Source organism: Candoia aspera, chromosome 2 (genome assembly GCF_035149785.1).
Source record: "Candoia aspera isolate rCanAsp1 chromosome 2, rCanAsp1.hap2, whole genome shotgun sequence".
NCBI lineage: Eukaryota > Metazoa > Chordata > Lepidosauria > Squamata > Boidae > Candoia > Candoia aspera.
Genome location: NC_086154.1, coordinates 159,768,417 through 159,790,750, shown reverse-complemented (window position 1 = coordinate 159,790,750; position 22,334 = coordinate 159,768,417). Strand labels below are relative to the sequence as shown.

Here is a 22,334-nt window from a genome sequence, read left to right as displayed (position 1 = left end):
TTTCCCAAACAGCTCACCCACTATTCTCCAGCTTCCCTGTACTAAATTCCCTCTCCCGCTTCTGCTGAGACACTGCAACTTCGGAGGAGGAGGAGGAGGAGGAGGAGGAATTCTTTTTCTTTAGCAAAGCCTCCTCTGCCAAGTAAAACAAACTCTGCATTTCCCTCACTTCTGGAACAGATGGAAGAAGCAACGTTTCTCATTGGTAGAGAAGACTACGAAACAGTCTCAGTGGTGTGCTAATGAGCAAACCCCCCCCAATGCTTTTTATAATGCTGTCATAACTCCTAAAAATAATATACAAAAACATATTAAAATGAGTAAAAAAATAAAGCAATATAATATTAAAGTAATTTTTTTTAATCGTATGGCATAGCAGTTCAGTGTTCATGCTGCTTTTTCTTGCTGGGAAATCCTTGTGAGGTCCAGCAGCTGGATGTGTAGACTATTTAGCCATGACAAGTCACGTTGCCCGGCGTGCACCACGAGGAGGCTAGTCTACATTGCACCAAGTTGGGCTGAGAGAGAGCCCAAGGTCACCCAGCCGGCTTTCATGCCTAAGGCAGGACTAGAACTCTCAGACTCCTGGTTTCTAGCCCAGCACCTTAACCACTAGACCAGACTGGCTCTCATTAAAGTAATTGACAAGATAAAAGTGGTCCCAGCCTTTTGGATTGTAGCATTTCCCATGCCCCAGCAAGCCTTAGAGGCAGCAGAAATTGGGGGAGAGGATTCCTGCAGCAAAAGGAACTGCAGGTGCTCTGGCAGCTGAGCATTGCCCACCCCTGCCAGAGAAACAAAAGCAGCAGCTGTGAGATGGGACTATGTATGTTCCTACAGCTCTCAGCACAGCATTCCTAAACATAGCACAACACCATCAGATTACTCTTAAGATTATTCTAATTGTAAAGCTAAATTTAAAAGGAAGAAGCCAGAGAACAGTCTTTCCTCCCCTAACTAGCTTTGCAAAACACAGAGTTCTATGCCAAGTTCTCTCAGTCCAGCTGAAGGAGTCACTGAACAGTGAAACATTCAAAGTGGTCGACTGATCACAAGGTGTTCAGCTTTGGGTTTCTCACAGAGAATTTACTCTAAGTGCAGGCAGCTCGTCTCCCTCATCAGCACAGCATAGGTCTTAACACGAGCTGATACCCATATTCAGTCAGGTTCATTTCTGGTCTTTCTCTCCTGTTGTTCCAGGCATCATTTCCTCCTTCCCACGTCTTCGGACAGGTGAACAGCAAGAGGCATCTTGGGATCAATCTCGTCAAAAGCCCCTGATGCCAAAGACTGAAGAGGCAACTGAGAGAACTGCTGGTCAGATCTTTAGGAAACTGTATCCTCCAAAACATCTCAGGAGCCATCAGCCACTTGAAGCAGATCATCTTAATATGATCTCGCAGAGGTCTTGGGAGGTAATCAGTCTTACTGGATCAGGAAGTGATCTGGATGAATTTCTTGTCTGTCAATGGAGCCAATCCAGGAATGTCTCCTGAGATGAAACTCAGGGTATCCAGGAACAACCTGCTTCCTGTTGCACAGTGCTGGAAAGCATTTGGCCCAGAGAGATCAGAAAAATCACACACCAGGCATTTCTATAAAAATAAATTTATTTACAGAAAGCTCAAAAACATATTTACAGGCTTGTGCATTCACACATGCTCAGAGAGCACTGGGCTGCTTACTCAGCTGCAAAAGTGAAACTAACCAAGTAACAAGCAAGCTGCCCTCCCCCAGGCAATGCAGCTATTAACACCCAAACTGAGGACAATTAAATTCGACCTCTTCACCCTGCCGATACTTAAGGAAGTACTCAATTACCATGGTAACTAATGGCTTGTCCGGGCAAAAACAAAGAAATTCCAACACTTCCAATTCATGGAATTGCAGCTCTTCTCTGAAAAGGATTCTTCAAATAGGTGCATGATAGCTGGTAATGGAGTAAGGGATGAGGAATTTGTATTTAGTGTCAGCAAGTATTCATACTTAAAAAATTCAATATTGGGGATATTAATGGAAACCATCAGGAAACACCTCTTACAATGTTGGTACAATACAAAGGCTGGTCTCCAAATATTACTTTCTCTTGTCAAAGCCCACCTTTATTATCTACCTGTAAAGAATCTCTTATATTATGTAATTTCAAAGTTATCATTTGAAAGATAAAAATCTATAGACAGAAAAATCATGAGATCCACAGATGTATTTTTACAAACAATATTTCAGTCATATAAGAAATGACACTCCATAAACATTGTAGCTTTCAGTCCTTCCGAAACAAAGTTTGCCAGGCTTCTCTTTCTTCACGTCTATTAAATCTTTTAAAAAGCCCACGAAAATCAGACATGGGTCCACAATTAAAGGAACCTTCCTCATAACATATTATATTTTCAATCAAGCTGGTCATCTGGTGAATGCAATTTGATGACTGAAGGAATTATCTATGCAGCAGTCTCTGTCCACTGACCTGTGTTTGAAGAATACCATAAAAGAGGCCTGACTAATGTTTACTTAAGAACTATTACTCTCAGGAATCAATCTAACTAGTCACCTGCATGAGGAGAGTAAAAGTCAACTTATCTAGGAGAAGGATTTTCAAAACGAATCCTAGAAAGCAATGGCAAAGCTTCCCAGAATCTGTGATTGGGATGGCAGATAAATCCCATAACAGCATATCACTTTTTAGGAGTATGCAGTATTCAGATCTAAAAAGGGCAAGGATGCTTCAGAACTTGCAGGGCTTCCCATTCCTTCAGATTGGCATCCATCATGAAGATGACATAGTCTGGTTCTTGGTTTAGCAAGTCTTTCATAGGGAGTATTCTGGTCCACCATTTCAGCAAATGCTGAGCTTTAGAAAGGATTGTGAATACAGGATTTTGATTAGTCAAAATTTCCATTTGGAAATCTAGGAGATACCTACTTTTTCTCAAGAGTAGGAACTGGAATAGTCATCCAAATATAAAGAGATGCTTAATGACTGCCAAAGTTTTCAAGTGCCTTTATGGATGCTTTGCATGGGGAATTCAAAGTATCTTTCATGATTCAATGGAATTTCTAAGCGTGGCTTCGATGAATAGATGCCATCTTATTTTGGTAGGTGGTTATGGAGCAGCCTCTAGTGTGGCCTTGGACTCCTGGTGCTGTCTTGGCTTATTGAGCTTGGGCATCCACCCCGTGGGAAGACAGGCAAAAAAGAAGCCTGTTTTGTTTGAAAGATCTTTGATCTTGACTTTTTTCATGGTATTTTTCTCTTCAGCTTCTACTGGTATAGAATTCAGGGATTCACCAAACAGCCATCTACTTAAGTTTCCTGCCAGATTTGCCTTTGTTTTTCAGTAGTTATGGAGCTGAAACAAGTTATTTTTACTAGTTATGGAGCTGAAGATTTATCTACCAAGGAAGACAGAGATGCAGAGTTCTGGTTTTTCTTCTTTAATAGGACTGGTGTTCTATTAAAGAGGCCAGTTTACTTGCCCTTCCTCCTCTGGAAGCCCACAGGAGACTGTCTTTCTGCCCTTGGAGGGGGTGACACCTCTGATCTGACTGGCATTTTGCTTTTAAGGGCAGGGGGAATAAAAATTTAAATCAATATCTGTATTGGAACTTGTTATAATATTTTTATTGGTAAATTAAACAGCATTGCATTAAGCAAAAGAAAATAAACTGATTGAAGATACATATTTTTAATATATGCTGAATCAACAGCCTACTTACAAAGTATTAATATATACACTGCACAGTTCAGAAGTATTTTTGGAGTTCGTATATTTCAGCTCAGTAAAAACTTCTGTTAACTAAAATTTTGTTTAACCTTACCCAAGAGGATTGTACATTCTTTTTTCTGCATAATATTGTACTGCCCATGGCATTTCACAATTTTTATATGTTTTTTTTGTTTGTTTGTTTAAGTTGCCCAATTAGTTGTAGCAAAAGGGCAAAACCGCTAAAAGAAAAATACTGAGAAATACTTGAGTTCCCCTTACTCACTTTCCCTTCATCTCTTGGGCTATCGCTTAGATGCACAACGGGCCCGGGGTGAGTCTTTGTTGACCTGCAAATCAAAATCGAGACTATAAAAACCAAATACAATTTATTTCTATTTTGGAAGCCAAGTAGATAATTGTAGAGGAAGTCAACTAAGAAGTCATGGTGACTATTACATAATGAAACTGAATATGATCCTTCTTTCAGTGAAAAAGTAGGAAATAGGTTCATTAAAATTATTAGAGAGTGGGAAGATAGTCAAGATAACACAGCTATAAAAATGGGATCCAGGAAGAGAGGAGAGGTCTTGGAGTATCTATTTCAGTCTAGTTGATGAGGAACTACTGATGAACACTCCTCTAACATGATTTTTTAGTAAGTTCTATACCCATTTAATTTTCACATTTAATTAGCTTGCTAAACGGAATGGTATGTAGTACTTCGTTAAATACTTTGCTAAAGACAAGATCTACAGAATTCCCATAGTCTATTAAGGGAACTATCCAATGAAAAACGGATAGAGTTACCATATTTTTGCTCACAGATCCACATTTTCACGATCTGCTCTGGGATTGTACTAGGTACTGATATTAAAGAAGCTGGTCTGGTTTCTTGGAAATCCTGGATAGAGCAAATGTGGTACCTGTCTTCAAAAAGGGGGGAAAGGAAGATTCAGCAAACTTGGAAGTTCAGTCACACCATCAGCATTGCGTCCTTTAGTCCTTTAGAAGGAAATTAATCTGGCCCAGATTAAACTCATCCAAAATAAATATTCTCCAATTACATCTCTATCCATCTTAAGCTTCAGTCTTGTCTCTTAATTCTGTTCTTCACAACTGCCCTGATGGAGAAGACTGAACCAAGATAGGAATTAAGTGGAACTAAATTCTCATCTGTTCGTTGGGGTCTGCATAGGATTGTGCTGTTGAAACAGCCATACTATGAGTATTTCAATTGCATAAATGCTTTTTAAAAAATTATATGGCACCCAAAAGAGTGCTGTAACTACAGTAAAGGTTCTATAAAGTTAATGAAAGATTTTTTTAAAAGTTAGGAGGAAAGACTTTTTTTAACAAGGGAGGAATAGGACTGATTCAGATGAATGCACAGTATATTCCTAAGCAACCCATTATTCTTAACCAATTAGGCCAAAGGTGACTGTGGCTGTGGATCAAGAGAGTTAGAGTCTAAAACAACCAAAGGATGCCGAATTGTAGAAGGCTGCTCCAAGCAAAAGTAGACCTAGAAAGAGAGGGAGTCCAATAAAGTGGTTATCCTGTAGTGAGAAACCAAAATCTTTCACCTCAAGTCTGACTGTTGCTCATGCTCCTAACTGACATACAGCTGGAAGCTCCTGGCTAGCTGGAGAGCTTCTGCTTGACGAATTTGGTGCAAGGGCAGACGGCTGCAGTTCTCTCTGCTGCTTTTTTCTGTTTAACCTTGTCACTTCTTTTCCCATTTCACCTCATGGCACTTGCACGGAGCCCAAAAGGATTGTGCTCTAAGCATCATTACCACAAGGGTGGGCAACTCAGTGCCAAAAGCCATGTGTGACTTCAGGTCTTCTTTAATGGGTTGTCTCGTGCCCATATATAACGTAATGTGTTGTATTACATCAAGTCACATACAATATATGTGAACTGCAATTTACATTATGTAGAATTATAAATGTGTACTTCGTTTAACATTGGGATACTATTCTTTTTTATCCCACCTTTTTTGTATATGCTGTAACTGATCCTGCTAAGAGAAACGAGGCTATTTGTGCTCGCGGAGGTCATAACAAGGGCTCAGGTGTAATAGAAACACAGTCTTTTTTTGAGTACAGCACCCTTCCAACATTTCTTAATGAGCTGGAGAGGTGAACAGAACTGTCATCAAATCTGGAGGAGATACGAAATTGGAAAGGGGAGCTCACAGCATAATTTTTTTCTCACAATATCCACCAGCATAAAAGTCACACTAGGCCTTGTGCTGTATGCCGGGGCTGCATTCTCAAAGTGGGCGGAGCCATGGGCCAAAGGGTTTCCGGGGACATTATGGGATGAAACTGGAGTCTTAACAACTGAAAGGCTTAAGGACCTCTTGGGGCTTCTTAAAATCCCCCCTCCCAAGTACAAAAAAGGGGTCCGGGCTTTTGGCCCAACACACTCTGGGGGATCTGGGAACAACAAAAGGGAACGTGGCAGATCACATGCAGCCCCCAAGCAGCACTTTTGTGCCTCTGTTCTAGGAGACTGGAATGCCATTCAGAATAATCTTGATAGGTTAGAGAAGTGGACTGAAAATAGTAAGATGAAATTGAACAGAGGCGAATGTAAAGTTCTTCGTGCAAGAAGAAGAAATCAATAAAACAAGTGGAAATTATTCCAGTCGTAATGAATCACACGATGAATATGAGTCAGCAGTGTGATGTGTTTACTAAATAGGCGAATGCAATTGTAGGCTAATTCAATAGAAGTAAACTTTCTAAATCACAGGAAGTAATAATTCCATTGTATCCTGCATTGGTCAGATCCCACCTCAAGTACTATGTTTAGTTCTGCACCACATTTTAAGAAAGGTTCAGATGGACTAAATGGGAAAAGGCAACAAGGGTGGTCAAGGGGTTGCAAATTAAATCCTATATATATAATTGAAAGAACTGGATTTATGTAGCCTTGAGAACCATTGTCTAAGGAAAACAATATGTGAACACTCTTTCAATACCTGAAGGGCTACTGTACTGCAAAGAAGATGGAGAGCTGTTTTGTAGGAAGGACTGGTTAGAGATCAAGGATTAGGATGCAAAAAACTCTCCATAGAAATCAAGAAAAACAGAGAGCAGGAGATAGATGAAGGGACGCAGAGGAGGTGGGGACACAAATGGAGAATCTGGATAGTAGATAAAGAAACAGAGACAGACAGGGAGAAAAAAGCTAGTGGGGGGACTAGCAGTGGAAAAGCAAAGTGGAAAAGCAAAGAGAGAGAGAGAGAAGCAACCGAAAGAAACGCAGTGGAGAGCAGGCAGGAGATGCAGTGGTAGAATGGTCACTAAGGAAGACAAGGTTGGAAGACTCGGTGGGGGGAGAGGACAAGGAAGCATTGTGGGCTGCACCTGACCACCTACTAGGTCATATCCAGTTTGGAAGCCAAACTTTTTATATCGCGGGTAAACAGTATTTTCGACCTGAGAGCCACATCTTGTGCCAGACAGCTACCATTCCTGGTGCCCTCTCCACAGCTTGACGGACTGGAGATAGCAGAGTTCCATGCTTGGCACTGGAAATGGTCTTCTGTTCATCAGAGAAAATTACCTCACCACTGGTCATTGCATCTGGCATCTAATCTTGCTCTCTGAAGCAGCAGTGAATGGTATGAACCCATCTCTCACATACCAAATCTCCAGACGTTTTAAGATCTCCTAAAACCTTTTTCCTAAATACGTCCTTTAGACTAAGATGGGCATCTTTAGGCAGCTCGAGGAGTCCACGTGAATAAGTAGGCTTTTGTGATACCAAGAACCAGGGGTATAACTTGCAAAACTCTAAGGCAAGAAAGACACTTAGTAGGACTAAAAGCATTTGGTAGACAACCACTGTCTTGTCATTCTACGGGAGCAGCTCTGTGGATTAGGACTGCATTGAACTACTTTGCTTTCAATGGAATACATTGTTACAATGCAAAAACTCAAATAGTGTAATAAAAATACTTTTCAAAATGCAACTAGAGCTGGAACAGGATGAGAATTATTAAAAATAACCCCAAAGCAGCTTATGGCATCAATTAGAGCAACTGGTTTTCATTTTAAAGAATAATAACAATATAAAAAAATTCAAAACTCACAGTTCTATTGCCTTGTTCCACATGATAACATATCCAGAAAGTATGAAGGATTCAATATTTACGATGTGTGTATTTCCCCTCTCTGTTCCAACATAGAGCCATTTGCTTTGGAAAGGTAAATGACAGAAGGTAATCCTGTATCAGGGAAAAATACCATCACATTATATAAATGTAGTAAACAACAACATATCACATTTCTCATACACAGATCATATGAAATAGCAGTTGTTAAACTACTGCTTTGTATGGGAAAAACAGATCTTAATTTTGAATTAAAGTCTACCCCTAAGGAAGGAACAAATATCAGTCTAAATTATTCATGAAGGTTCTGCATTTATCAGCAAACTGTCCATGATTATTCATGCATCAGCTTTCTCTTCATCACTGCTTTTTTCCATAAAAGACCCCAATACAGAATAAGAATACTATTACTTTAAAAAAACATAACTGTTCTGCATGTTGTTTGTACATAATCCACACATATTGGCAAGAGCTCAAAATAGTCTCTAAACAGCACATATATCAGTTATTGCTATTTGTTCATTGGTAAAATTGAGCAAAAACTTGGGAAAGCCTCTCTTTCAGAATAAATAAGTGTAGCCGTGACAACACATTTTACCTCACATCTAGAAAAGTCTGTGTGTGTGTGTGTGTGTGTAAATGAAAACTACGTTTCTCAGGATTATGCTTCTCTAGAACTTCAACAGATACTCAGTCCTTCTTTGTTTTTATTTTTTTTCCTTATTGGGAAGATTTGGCATTTTGACAGTGACTTTTCATCCACAGCTACATTTTTTCTTTAGCTCCCTTCATCTGGCAATGTTTGGGCCCCTGGATGTGATTAACATGGAGGAGGTGAGTGTATTTGACCAGTCCTTTCCTAGACTTTGCAAGACATGAAAGACCAGAGCTGGACCTAGGTATTGGGCTGATGAGCTATAGAGTACCCAGTCTAGGTAGATTTGCACCTGGCAGAAAATGTCACAAGTCTCTCTTCCTCTCAGTTCACCTGCTGCTTTCATGAAATACAGTATCTATTGCCTAATGGCAGGGATCCAGTTTCCTGTACAGCAGGGATCCTCTCACCACAGTACAAGAGAGAACATTGACTTGAGGGAGTTCATAGCACCCTGCTTCTGTGCCAAGGCACATTCCCAAAGAAGGAGGGAGCCTCACCCAGTGTCCAAGGGAAAAGATAAACTTGCTGGCTGTCTTAATACCATATGCACATCTGCATATGGCTCCTGATCAATCATTGTAATCAAATGCTCTTCACAACCCCTTCCTACAATCTACAGCTGCTCTCCTGGATTTCCAAGAGAAGATGCAACATTTCAGAAAACTGGAAGATACCACTTGATCCTGCTGTAGGGTTGTCATGCATTCATTTAATTCCCTCATCCTATTAGCCAAATCAGCACTGGCCCTTTGCAGGGTTGGCACAATCCAGGTTCGCATTCTTGAAGGGTATATCCACACTGTATCCTTAAGGTGCTCCTCTCCTGTGCTGATGCCAGCTCTAAGGCAGTGCAAGAAAACCCTCTCCAGCCCAAGACAATGCTGACAAGGGATTTAGTCCAAACTACAGGCTACTCCGACCCTCCATTAGACAATCCCCCTGTGCCCTCCCAACTTTCTCCTCCAGGAAAGCAATTGCCAATGGCTTTCTTCTCTGTGTGTATGTGTATGCAAACTTAGATTAAAGTTATATATGCAAAGTAAAAGTGTCAAAATGCACAATAGCCAACTTTAAAATTAAATTCCATTTCTTGCATTTTTTCTGAACTTTTCCTCAAGAACGTCTGCTACAGCTTCTGTCAAAATGTTTTGTAGTGGTATAGTGGCTATAACAGTTGTTTGACATGCAGCTTGCCTCTAGTCTGAAATCCAGAAAAAATGTATTTTTTAATTGCTATTTTTCTTTCTTTCCTTGAGTTACCTATCTCTTGCAGGACTTTTCTTTCTTTCTTTATATGTCTACTGAACGCTGTTTCATCATTTTCCTGGTCATTTAAAGTAGAAGAGTTTCACGCCCATTTCCCAACCTTAATTCTAACTTTAACCTTTTAGAATATGTATATAATTAATTTCTAAAACAATTAAATAAAAACAATCCCCTTATCCAACTACTGTACATAGTACTTAACACAATTATGACTTAACCTAATTTTGCCAACTTTAGATAAAAAATAAAGACAAAGCAGTTCCTACGGCATTGCACTTGAAATATTTCAAGTTATTGTTCTGTCAAATCATGGATTATTTGAGCCATTTCTAATTTTGTTCATCAAAACATGGGACACTCAAAATATTCTAAGATGGGCTGTTTTGTTCCCAGCTCACAAAGAAACTCTTTGCCATTTCATGCATACCCCTACTTCACTGCCAAGTAAACTCCTAGATTCTTCTAAAAAAGCAAAACAACAAACAAAAACACCCAACCCATCAGCAGACTGATAACAAGGCAAAGTAATACACTGCAAATGCCACAGTATGGGCCCAACCCCAGTGGGTACTTTGCCATAATATTTTAGTCCTTTGTGCCTAGGGTGCCGGATCCCTTCACCTCTTAATATGGGGGTGGGTGACCCACTGACTACCTTGGGCCTCCAGCACCCCAAGATTGCACCTTTGAAATTTAGAAGTAACAATTGGAAATTTTGCCCTTTTTCATTCAAATCAGAATGGAAGAAGAATGCCTTGGGTGGCCCCCTGCTTCCATTTCCATTTTTAACTCCAACCTGTAAAAGGTTAGAAGACTGATTTGGGCTTGTGTGTCTGTGGTATATGTGATTTTTTTTAGGGTTTTAAGGATAAGAACGGAAGCAGGAAACTACTGGGATTGAAGCCATTCCCATACCCATCCTTAAAGCTCCATCTCTGAAAAATACCCCAAACTGGCCTGAAAAAAAGCAATTTGAGGACATTTTGAAAGGGCATTAAGGCTGGAATGGGAGTAGTTGTCTGCAACAGATCTTGTGCTCCCATCCCCACTCTGTAAAAAAAGGGGGAGCTGAAAAAATGTGGCTTCACCCCTTCTGGGGTGTGTGTGCGTGCATGTGTGTATGCTATTTTTATTTATTTATTTATTGCTTCGTTCAATTTATATAGCTTCCCATCTCAGATAAGGGATTCTGAGTAGCTCACAACAATGAAAAACAACATCAGGAATGATAAGGCCAACTAAAAACAACAAACATATAAAACCATACTAAAGCTGTTACTAAAAACCATATTGAGACACATAAAAACAGTCACCAGATACTCTCCTGAGTTCATGTAAAAAGTCCGCCCACCCCTGCAGACATTGCCTTACTGCCTTATCAGACAACCAGTATCGGCAGGCCTGCATCAGGGAAATGGAATTATCAAATAAATAATTAAATAATTAGATTAATGTTTAGGAACTAAGTTTCAAAAATGTTGCTTTATATGTCACTGAACTTGAGCTGAAATGAAAACGGTTGCTCTTGTGGGCTGCATCTTCTACAGCCAAATCACAACTATACTAACGTTCAAAGCTGCACTAACCTTCCAGCTACATCAAAATTACTAACTCAGCAGGATAGAGCAACAATTGGATTCAGAATGAATCAGGATGTCCTTCTGCAGACTGCACTTCCCGATGTTATTTCTATAATGCTATTGATCCTGCTAAAAACTGTCAAGGACAGCTTTGGGTAAACAGTCTGAAAACTGGGAACTGGCTCATTCCATGCAAAATGCTTGGGCAGAATACAGGAATGCCTACACTGTTCAAAGACTCTTGAAATGAAAAGTTGTGAATCAGGGCAGAGGTGAGGGTCCCTGGACACATGAGCCAGGGGTAGCTCCTTTATCCCCTGGTTAATCTGGGACTACTCCAGGAGCTGCTTAAACTTGCCTGCATAAATATAATGAATAAGGTTTCAGTATCATCAAAAACACAAGAGTCAAGTCTGATAAGTAGGTACGAACACTTTTGAAGCCTTACCGTTCTCGGTTAAATTTCAGAGAATGAAGAATTGCTGGCCGTTTCTGTCTTAGATTCCACAGATGGAGCATGTCGTCTGAACTTGCGCTAACCAAAGCACCCTAACAAGAAAGGAGCATACTATTATACAGAATTTCCTGGGAAAATGGCAATTTTTTGGACCACGTGTTGCTGTTTCACATCTGCATCTCGCTGGGCAAGCTGACCTGATTCAGGAGAACGTGATGCCTAGTTCTTTTCACCCCCCACTGCAGCAGCAGCGCCACTTTCAATTTCCTCATTACCCTTATTCTCAGGGCTACTGGTAGGCCAACATAAAATAAAATTGCCCAACTTTTTAAAAGAAAGAAAAAAGGAATACTCTTTGGCTTTTCCATCGTTCAGTTCTGTGTACTTTTCCTCCCACTGATCCTGCATGCAGGGCTGATCTTATGAAAGGCAGCTGCTCGGGGATTTGCCTGGCTTCCAAATCTTAACTGAGCGAGCTCCCTGGACTGGGCAGAAGCAGAGCTACTTAGCCTGTTACTGGTGGCTGTTGCTCTGAGATAGAAACGGGAAGCAAAATAAGTAGGTACTGCTTGTAATGTTGTGAACCAGTAAATTGTGAAGAATGTACACGTATTGTAGACTGTGCAGAATGAATATTTACCCACCATATACAGTACATAGAAGTTACAAAGCTATTCATGACTGCATACTCTCATGCCAGTTGAGCCATTAATCAATGTCTTGATTTGCTTCCTAATTTACACGATGCTGCTGTTACCCAATTTGCAAGGGCAAAATCAAGAAAATTACCTTTGGAATGCAGAGAAAGTAACACATCCTTTTGCTGTACCAGTTCCTGGGACACATGTTTTTTCTCAAAATGGTTGCTCATGCAAAACTCTGAGTAATTGATTAAAAAAACTCATTAACAGTTTGACCTTGCAGAGGCTGTTACCGTGTTGGAATCTTTGAAACTTGCCCCCACCATGCCTTCCATTCTGCTGCTCCATTACTGCACCTGTATAGCTGCAGAGCTTCCTCCCAAATAACTTGTATGTTCCTTTGGGCTTGGTGCTCCCTGACAGGCTGAGAGTCTTTTCCACCTGCTCTACGTGGGGAATGCACTGATGGAGTGCCACCTTGATTTTCTGAGGCCCTTGCATGAATATTGGCTTTTCTTTTTATAGAGCAGTATATTCAGTCCTTTTACATTTGCATGCTTGAACAGACTTACTCTTAAGCCCCCAACTGAAACCAACAGACCAACCTTTTTAAGCAAATGCTCACCAAAGAATCTCTACATTCATTCATTTTGGGGTCTCCAAATGGCCCGCTTTATCCGTATTTAGTTTTCACCATCCATTCACCTAACAAGAGTATTTCCTCTCGATCACATTTTTTTCACAATTTTCTCCAAAACCAGTATCTAGTTTTTTAATCATCATAATTCCCTGTATAGCATGTAATTATCAGCAGCATTCCTCCTTTTGTACACAACCAGAATATTTTAGACAACACTGATTCATACTTTCTCATATATATGTTTTAGCCCCTTAATTCATAATTATATCTATCCTCCACTTCTTGCATATTCAGCTCTACTTAATTTTATTCCACAACATCAGACCACCTTCAATAGACCCTTCCTCTTTCACAGGCAGCCATCATATTTATTTCCCCTATTTCCTGTTAATTAATTCATGCTCTTTGTGATTTTCTCCTCTTATATTCTAAGTTGCATCTCCTGTAAGCCATGATGGTCACAGATGGGCTCATATATACTGATCTCTGCTGCCCACCACAGCTTTGGTCAATCAAGGCTTTACATAATGATTTTAGTAAGACAGAGAAGGAATAGACTAATATACCAGCCCTCATCATACTCATGTACATGCAGCATTCCCTGCTAAAAATCAAGGATAACACTGTCAGTTTTAGTCCATTTTAAGCAGAATACCACAAGCTCATCCAAAGCCCAGTATTACTCCAAGCATACTTCCACAATTCTATGCAAGCTAGCATCTCTAACCTAGTCACTGCATTGCAAGCCAACTTACTATTATCTGTAGCCCACCAACTAGGAGGCATATCTGGTGTACTAACACACAGTTAGGATATACCTATTGGCATTTATTATGAATTTAAGTATTTATCTCATTTAAAATTGATTTACAATTAAATTGTAGAATTTACATGGAAATAAAAGATCTACAGTGTATTGACCACTATGAGCTATTCAAATTTATATTCTGAATTTTGATGGCATCACTAATTATTTAATAAACAGTAAACAGAAGTGTGCGAGTGATAGGCAATCTAGACCAAGATTTCATTTTCGTTAATGTTTTTCTTACTTCTAAAACTTATTTTCTGAGACACAGTGACCAAAATGGTCCAGTGTGGCTGTAGCATAATTCTTATTAAGGAAGCCTTACCTCATTAATTAAAAATTGAAGCTGCAAAACAGCAGCACCACTTTCATGCTGACAATAACAATCAACACCTGGTCTGCCCAATCTGTTAAGCAGCATAGTCAAGGATCAGTTTACTTAGGCTGATTGCTGAAATAAGAGAAATACAAAATCAAAGCAGAATTAACCTTTGTTTTTACTTATCAGAGAAGATAATTAAAAGCAGCCGGAGAAAAGGGTTAGAGACTTCACAAGTCTATCTTCATCCCAAATTACAAGTCATAAGGGATTCAAGCAGGGCAATTTATTCATCCTACCCCAATATTAGTAATAGTATTCCAACGGACAAGCAATATCCTATAGTTCTTAGAGCCACTGAGCAACCTTGGTTCTTATTGGAATGACTTTTGTGGGGTACATGACCGCCCAGCATTGGTATTTTTAAGTGTTTTGTACATCTCAGATGCTGACAACTAATTCAGTAGTTAGCCAAAAGGACTGGAACCCAGACTGAGGTCCAATTTCAGTTGGCACTTTCTAACTTGAGTAAGAATACTTAGCCTTTGGGAAGAATGATGGATGCAGGTACCCTCTATATAAATGAAATAATCAAAGCAAATGTCTGTATATTGATAATATTGTGTTCCAAAGCAGGAAAGTCTGGCAAGTACTAGAAAGGATGCAGTGGTTTATGCAGATTATTTGATACTATAAAACATGATAAAATAATATCCCACTAATCATTCAAAGTGATCGTTTCTTCCCAATTGTTTAAAATGTAATTATGATCTCTTCCAGATAACCTTACGTTACCATCCTTAAGGGCTTAATCTTGGTCATGAATGCAATGGTCATCCTTCAGTGGCTCCATAGTGGCTGGGCGCAAAACTAGTTCCAAAAGAACATCAAACTATCTAGCCAAGTCCATAATTATGAAACTAGTCGAGGCCCCAGAATCAACCTTGGCCAAAACACAGAGTACTAGAAAGAAATTTTGGTTTATGTTGCCACAGAGAAAAACAGCATAGTTTAAAAATTCATCTGTATTTTACCTGAATAAAGGTGAAACAAAGCAAACTGATAAAACTGTAAAGTGTAGTTGAAGCTATCCTACTGCACAATGGCAAAGGATACATGCGTATTGCACCCGTTCTTGTCCCAATAGCCAGAATCTTTTGAACTGGGTCAAAAGCTAAGACGGTGGGCAGATATGGAAATCCATGACGAACTGTCTGCAATAGGAAATATAAATCTGAGTGAGGAGGAATAGTTGTAACTGACAGATATGTTTTCTATGCTTCCTTAATTTTTATTTTCTAAAGCAAATAAAAAGCTGGATAACCAAAATAATTAAGTGGCTGCTGGGTGATAAAAAAAATCAATTAACTAATTGTAAGTCTAGCTTCTATTGTATTGACCAGTTAAATTATATGCAACACATACATATTGCTAACTTCAACATAGGCCTCAATTTAAATGTACAGATTATCCTGAAGTATGGAAAATTTTCATGCAAAATATTGGGTAGCAGCAGGCAGTCTAACACAGCCTATTGACTGCAGAAATCCAGCTCAGATCAGTGGGGTAAAATATACATTATAAGAGAAAAATTTTAACAACTTTCCAGCTTTAAGCTGACATTGAGTGTGGAAGGAGATAATTATAGAACTTCTGAGGTTCACTGTATTACACTTGCTCACAAATTAGTTAAGAAAAAAATCCAAAAGAAAAGGCTCTGCTCACAGTCACTCATGTCCTGGTCACCCCCCAAGTGCACTACTGTAATGCACTCAACATGGAGCTGCTCTTAAAGAGTATCCGGAAGCTTCAACTGGTACAAAATGTAGCAGTGAGGGCAGTTATGTGTGTCCCTAGAATGGCATGTTTCAGCTCTGCTCCATGAGCTGCACTGGTTGACAGTTTGCTTCCAGGTCCAATTCAAGGTGCTGGTATTGACCTTTAAAGCCCTACATGGCAAGGGGCCAGGTTATCTGAGGGACCACCTCCACCCAATTACATCTGCCTGTCCCATTAGATCCGGCAGAAGAGGTATGCTGCAGATCCCATCTGTGAGAGTTTCATCTGGTGGGATCCAGGAGACCGGCCTTTTCTGCCATGGCACCTGCCCTATGGAATATCCTCCCTCCCGAGGTGAGATTGGCTCCATTCTTGACATCCTTTTGGAAATCCTTTAAGACATGGCTGTGTCAGCAGGCCTGGGGATCTCAAGGAAATTGTGATTTGATGAAATGGCTGCATTGTTTTTAACACCAATTTTCTCCACTGTCTTGTTATTAATAATATTGTTGATGTCTTTTAATTTTAGTTGTTTTAACATTTTGATTTTATAATTATTTTTATTATAAGCTGCCTAGAGTCACTTCACTGTTATATGGGCAGCTATATAAATGTGATAGATACATCAATCAATCAATCAATCAATCCAATATTCCAGACATTCCATTTGAAGATCTGCTTCAAATGTCCAACAGAGATTGGAGAGAGTTCAAAATATTACAGGTAGCAATAAGATTCTAACAACAAAATTATTACTTCATGAATATATGGTAGACAGATATATGAATGGAGGCTGAAATTAAACCCCCAATATCATAACTTGTACGGAGACATAAAGGAAATCATACTTAGCACATACAGAATCAGAATCCTAGTGCAAATTCCTGGCTACAGGTGTTTACTATTTCTACAGAAAGAGAAGTCTGTAATTTCTTGGGTTTATCTAACTATTCCCACCATTAATCAGACACTATTGTGGATGTGGATGATAGGCACGCCCTTCCTTCCCCAGCCCTTCTCCACATACTTCTGTCTCTGTCCCTGCCTTTCTCTTGTAACAAAGAAACCACCAGAGTGATAATCTGACTCTGAGAACATGTATATGGCAAAGAGCCATTTCCCATTTACGGAGATGTGGACTGTGAGTGCACAGGGGTCATGGCTGGGGTGCATTGCCTTTCCTCCAACATATTTTTAAGCCTTGCATGTGCAAACTTGAGGCCCTGCAACCACCCAGTCTTCTGCGTTCTATTGACAGGTGGCCTCTGACGACAAACAAATTTATCATGGAACAAGAAGATTCTTTGTGGTATTTGCTGCAAAAGACTAACAAATCAATCACTTAATTTCTTTAAAACTCTTTCCCCGCCCCTCTCGACTCAATTGCCATATTCTGTAACGTCACATTTTTGAGATTTTCAAAATACTGTTTATGTGTAAACATTTGCTTTTTCTGTAGACACCATAATAAAGCAAGAAATTATAATATGAAGTTCTTCACAGCACCTTCCTGTATCAGAAAATGTAAAATTAGTTTGCAATAAGTAAAGAACACCTCAATATATTTTGTTTTTAAAAAACACACATCATTCCTTAACAAGCACAGGAAAAAAATATGTGACATAGGAGGCAATAGCAATGGAATAAGATATTTTAAAGTGCCAATGTCAGGAAATTACAGTAATTCCACAGGCGGGCTAAAACTACTTTTACTGAGATTGGCTATAATTCCAGAATCTTGCAAGTCTGATTGTGCTGTATCCTGTCCTTCTTAAAGTTCAGTGAATTATGGAGGTGTCTGCCTAAGCCGCTTCCCAATGTTAACTCGTTGTGGACTTAAATAATTTTTGGCCCTTTTTGCTTAGGTAATGGTTCCTACATATCTCTGCCAAGGACATCTTCCTTATGCTTTATAACCAGATATGGATTCTATTGTTGACTCAGATGTTAGAGGGAAAGGATGGAGTGCTTTCTGGAAAAGGTTCCTTATGGTTCTTTTCCCCTAAGATTCTCAGGAGAGTAAATAAAGATAATACGTTGCCTTTTCTCTTCCATCCTCTATCCAGAACTCAAGGGCTGACAGTCCCAGACAAGGGCATTTGATATTGTAATTGATGACAGGCTGTATGTAGTGTCTTCAAAGATCCTTCAAATCAAACTGGATTTCAATTTTTTCTAATGATATGGAGTTTGGGGGATTTTTAGCCTTTTACCCAAAACATGCCCATTAAAAACCTCAACCCTCCATAAATAATTTCAATGATTTCACACATATCCCTGCCATTCTTGGTTTAAAGGAACAAAATGGCAGCTGTAAGTCTTTATAAGTTTGCCCTTTAATGCCCCCGAAGAGGAAAAATAGCCAATCTACTGTAACAAAAAGAGAAAGTGCAGTTTTCAGGATGAACAATGTTGGTTACTTCTGTCTGTGTATGATGGGAAGGAAAGGGAGCACATTCTGAGTGATGGAAAATGGGGAAATTTTCTTTTAAGCATCTCAGTGGGAGATAAAACCTACAGGAGCCATTGTGGCATGAACACAATAGTTGTTTCTACCTCTTCCATTTTTTGGTTTGGACTATTGTTTTCAACTGATGTATAAAATATTTCATTTATCTTCTGTTCCCAGTTACAACTGTTTATTTATAGATTCTCGCAAGCTTTATTCAGTGTTACTAAACTGGACATTGGAAACTGCTAATTCTGCTTCCAACATCTTGCATAAGACTGTGGTTCCTATTGAGCATGATCCTATGATGTTAAATTGTATGGCCTTCACTTGTTCATCCCAAGGTAAGAATGCCTTTTCCCTTCTGGTTCTCATACAGCTCTCTAGCTGCTCTAGACTCTTATCTGCTCCTGAAATTACAGCTGTGCAAAATTAACAGGTATTCTTTCCTTCCAAGACAAATATTGGTTTACTAGAAGAAATCGCTACATCACTTCTAAAGAACCCTACACTGGATCCCTCAGAGACTGGCAATGATAGACTATTCTCTAACTTCCAGTCACCAAAGGGACTGAGGGTGTGGCAGTTTCTCAACAATGGGAAGCAGCATTCACAAACTCATGGCCTGTGAGGGTTCTGTATGAATCAGCTTCCTCACAACTCAAAACAATGCAACAGGCCATGAGTTTGTGGATCCCACTTAGACAACAAAAACCCTTCCAATGCCTCCTGAAATCCAACTGGATCCAATATCCTTTTGGCGTCCATCCTAAAGGATCCATTTCCCTAGAAATGGGATATAGCCAGAAATCCAATTAATCACATGAAGGCCCATCAGGAAACTGAGGGACCAGAGGCATCCCCACCTGTGGAACACCTCCCTCATCAAATATCAAACTGAGCACATTTCATGTATCATGTATCAGGCCTGTTACCAACTAGAATAAACCCATAATGGCTCCTGACTGCTTAATTAAACTCCTCAGCCATTCTAAACACACAAGCATCAAAATGAAGATGGAAATAATCCAGGACCAGAAACCTGGGGGATTCCAACAGCAGCTATGAAACCAGCTCTGCCTATAGATTCTGCTAGGCAATGGTGCAGGCATTACCGAGAGAATCCCCAATCTGTTGACTAATCTAAGACTAAGATACCACACACCGTCTTTCACAAAAATATCAGTAAGGGAAATAATTGTGTTCCACCAAAACAGATACTTTTCCATTTTAAAATTAAGTATCTAAAATTCCATCTAAAATCAGCTGCTTAAAATCAATGCCTTCAAAGCAGACTTAATAATAATGATAATTAAACCAGCAATTAATGGAAGTTGAAAAAAATTGAAATAAACTGAATGCTGTTCATTATGAACTGCAGCATAAAAGAGTTAATATTAAAAGGAGTGCCTTTGCCTGGTGCTAAAAAGTGGGGTTCTGGCAGAGGAGACCTCCCTGTGGGGCTGACCCGGCTATACTAGATGTGTACTGTACAGGAGAAAGACACAAAGAGAAAGAATCTCTGAGCATAAACCCTAACCATAAGTGTGAGTGTATGTATTCTAGCCTGCTCAGCAGACTTTTGATCCCACTGAAGCATTTAAGGGAGATGAACACAGCTCCCTGGTCTATCAGGACTGCCTACTCCTTAGCCAATTTTATCATAGTACAATTAAAAGTAAACTGATAGAATCTGCAACATATAAGAGAAGAATGCTGATTTATCCAAAAGGATCAAATTTTTATTAATCATCTTTTAAATAAGGCTTAATGCAAAGGCTTGCAAAATGAATGAAGAAAAACAAACTTCTTTCTTTCCATGGTGTTGTGAGTTCTGGATATTGAGCATGATCTTTTTGTAATGCAGGCTATAAGTTTGTTATAATATATTCAAAGGTAGCTATGAAACAGAAAGTAGTGAAACCATGATAAGCAAAGCCAAAAATGAGAGAGAACATTGTATTTTCCTGTACTTAAAATCTTTGAATGTTTAACATAAGAAAAATTAGATTTGCTTTTCATTTTCAAGTAAATTTCCCCACAAAATTTAGATTGCATATGAGCAACTCAGACATGGGTCCCAGATATTGCTGCAGGTGCTGAGTTTTTGTTCTGATTTCATTATACACATGATAAAGCAGTTATTGGGGGGGGGAGTGGGAAAAATAAAATGCAGCCAATATTTAAGAGAATTTAAATTGGTATGCTTTCCACCTTTCTGAATGTTGATGTTTACAGAAAGCATTCAGCTCTTACCTTGCCTATCTGAAAGTCGTCCGCAGTCAGTGTCTCCTGAATTTCATCCCTGGGTATCCCTGCAGCCTCTCCGGAGTTCCCAGAGTTCTTTCCAGACCCGCTGCCACTGCTACTACTACTGCAGTTCCCGCTAGGGGATGAAGTTAAACCATCCAAAACTTTGTGAAAACTAAATTTCTTCATTTTGAAGAAAAAGTCTCAAAATTAATTTCACTTAGGAGAACTCCTTGGGTTTGATAGTTTCACATTTAGCAAAGAATACTTTCTCCCACAAAAAATCTCTCAGATTTTCCAATGATACAGCAATATGACCTTTTCTATTAACTTGAGTGAAATATATAAAGACTCCATTTTAATTTTTTTTTTTTTATAAAGAAGGCATGTTAAGAAGGGATACCCTAAAATGACATTAGGGAAGTAACAATCTGAAGGCTAGGAATTCAAAAGTGATTAATTATGGCTCCTTCTTAAAGAATTAAGATTTATAAAATTAGTAATCTGAATTCAGGTCAGATCATGCCTTCCTGTTGGAAAAATATTTTTATATTTAAGTAACTGAAATTGCAGTCCTGCAGGCCACCTTCTATACTAGATTATTTTATTACAACCGTGGATATGATTCTTGTTAGGAAGAATTGTTTCCTACTGTCTGTTTGCTTTTTAAAATCCTCACTTCTATTCTAGATTGTCCATGTTCTGAGTGAGTAATCAACTATTCTTCAGTATCCAACTAACTTCCACCTTTGTGAATAAATGACATTCTTTTGCAATCTGAAGTATTTTCCTCTGCTTCACAACTATACCGCTCCCTCACAATGTTAGCCTCCCACTCTGATTGCAGTGTTGCTATACTGTCCAGCTCCAGAAAAAAACCACAGTTTATTAATGGTGATGTACCCACTCATATTCTAATTAAATCAAAACCAAATCAGTGCCTTTTGGAAAGATCTCTCTAGGTCTCTGAGCAAGAGACTTGGTGATCCTTTTGTTACCAAGTAATTTGTGGATACAAGGCTGATTGCCCTCGCTGCAAAGGGGCCTGAAAAAAGTAGGGTCGCCAACTAGACCTTGATGAAATCAGCTATGGGGCCGACCCACAACATCCAAACCAATGAAAAGTGCAGGAACACGAATTGCTCCTGGGAATAAATTGCGTCCCAACAAGCTGGTCCCAACTGGCAGACGCGAAAGAGGGTATCCGATCACAGCTTCATGAATTACGGGCAAGCATCTAGATCGCCCACAAATTGAGGGAGGACTGCGCAATCCTCCGGTCGCGTGGCCGTTAGTGGTGCCGCAGTTCCCCGACCGATCCGTCCAGCAGCTCTCCAAGGTCCTGAAACCACAGGCGACGGCAGCGGCGACAGCGGCTCCTCCTCCGGGCTCACCCGTCTCGCGCACCAAAACTAGAGAGGGTGGTTTTGCTGAGGGAAGGGACGGTGAACGATGATGAGCGCACTAACGGGTAATCAGCTTGCAATCTTAAAAAGGAGCGGATTTGGAAGAAACCAGAACGATGCAAAAGATTCGAGGAAAGAAAGAATGTCCCAACTCAAAAAATGTTGCGATAGATTGAAGGAGGTCAGATTAGAGGAAGGCTAAAACATAACTCAGAGGATCTGGATTTGACTCCGCTTAAACAGATGTC

The 22,334-nt window shown here is 39.6% G+C and overlaps 1 protein-coding gene across 1 annotated transcript in view; it reads right to left on the bottom strand.

The window, feature by feature from the left end:
* Window positions 1–20,962, bottom strand: part of STXBP5L (syntaxin binding protein 5L) — an 84,517-nt gene extending 63,555 nt beyond the window's left edge. Inside the window, exons 1-6 of the mRNA XM_063294610.1 lie at window positions 20,687–20,962; window positions 15,319–15,416; window positions 14,209–14,290; window positions 11,786–11,886; window positions 7,813–7,947; window positions 3,991–4,054 (exon numbers count right to left, since the gene is read on the bottom strand). Coding sequence (XP_063150680.1) covers window positions 3,991–4,054; window positions 7,813–7,947; window positions 11,786–11,886; window positions 14,209–14,290; window positions 15,319–15,416; window positions 20,687–20,869 — 663 coding nt within the window. The 5' untranslated portion in view covers window positions 20,870–20,962. The remainder of the gene's footprint in view (window positions 1–3,990; window positions 4,055–7,812; window positions 7,948–11,785; window positions 11,887–14,208; window positions 14,291–15,318; window positions 15,417–20,686) is intronic.
* Between the last annotated feature and the right edge of the window lie 1,372 nt (window positions 20,963–22,334).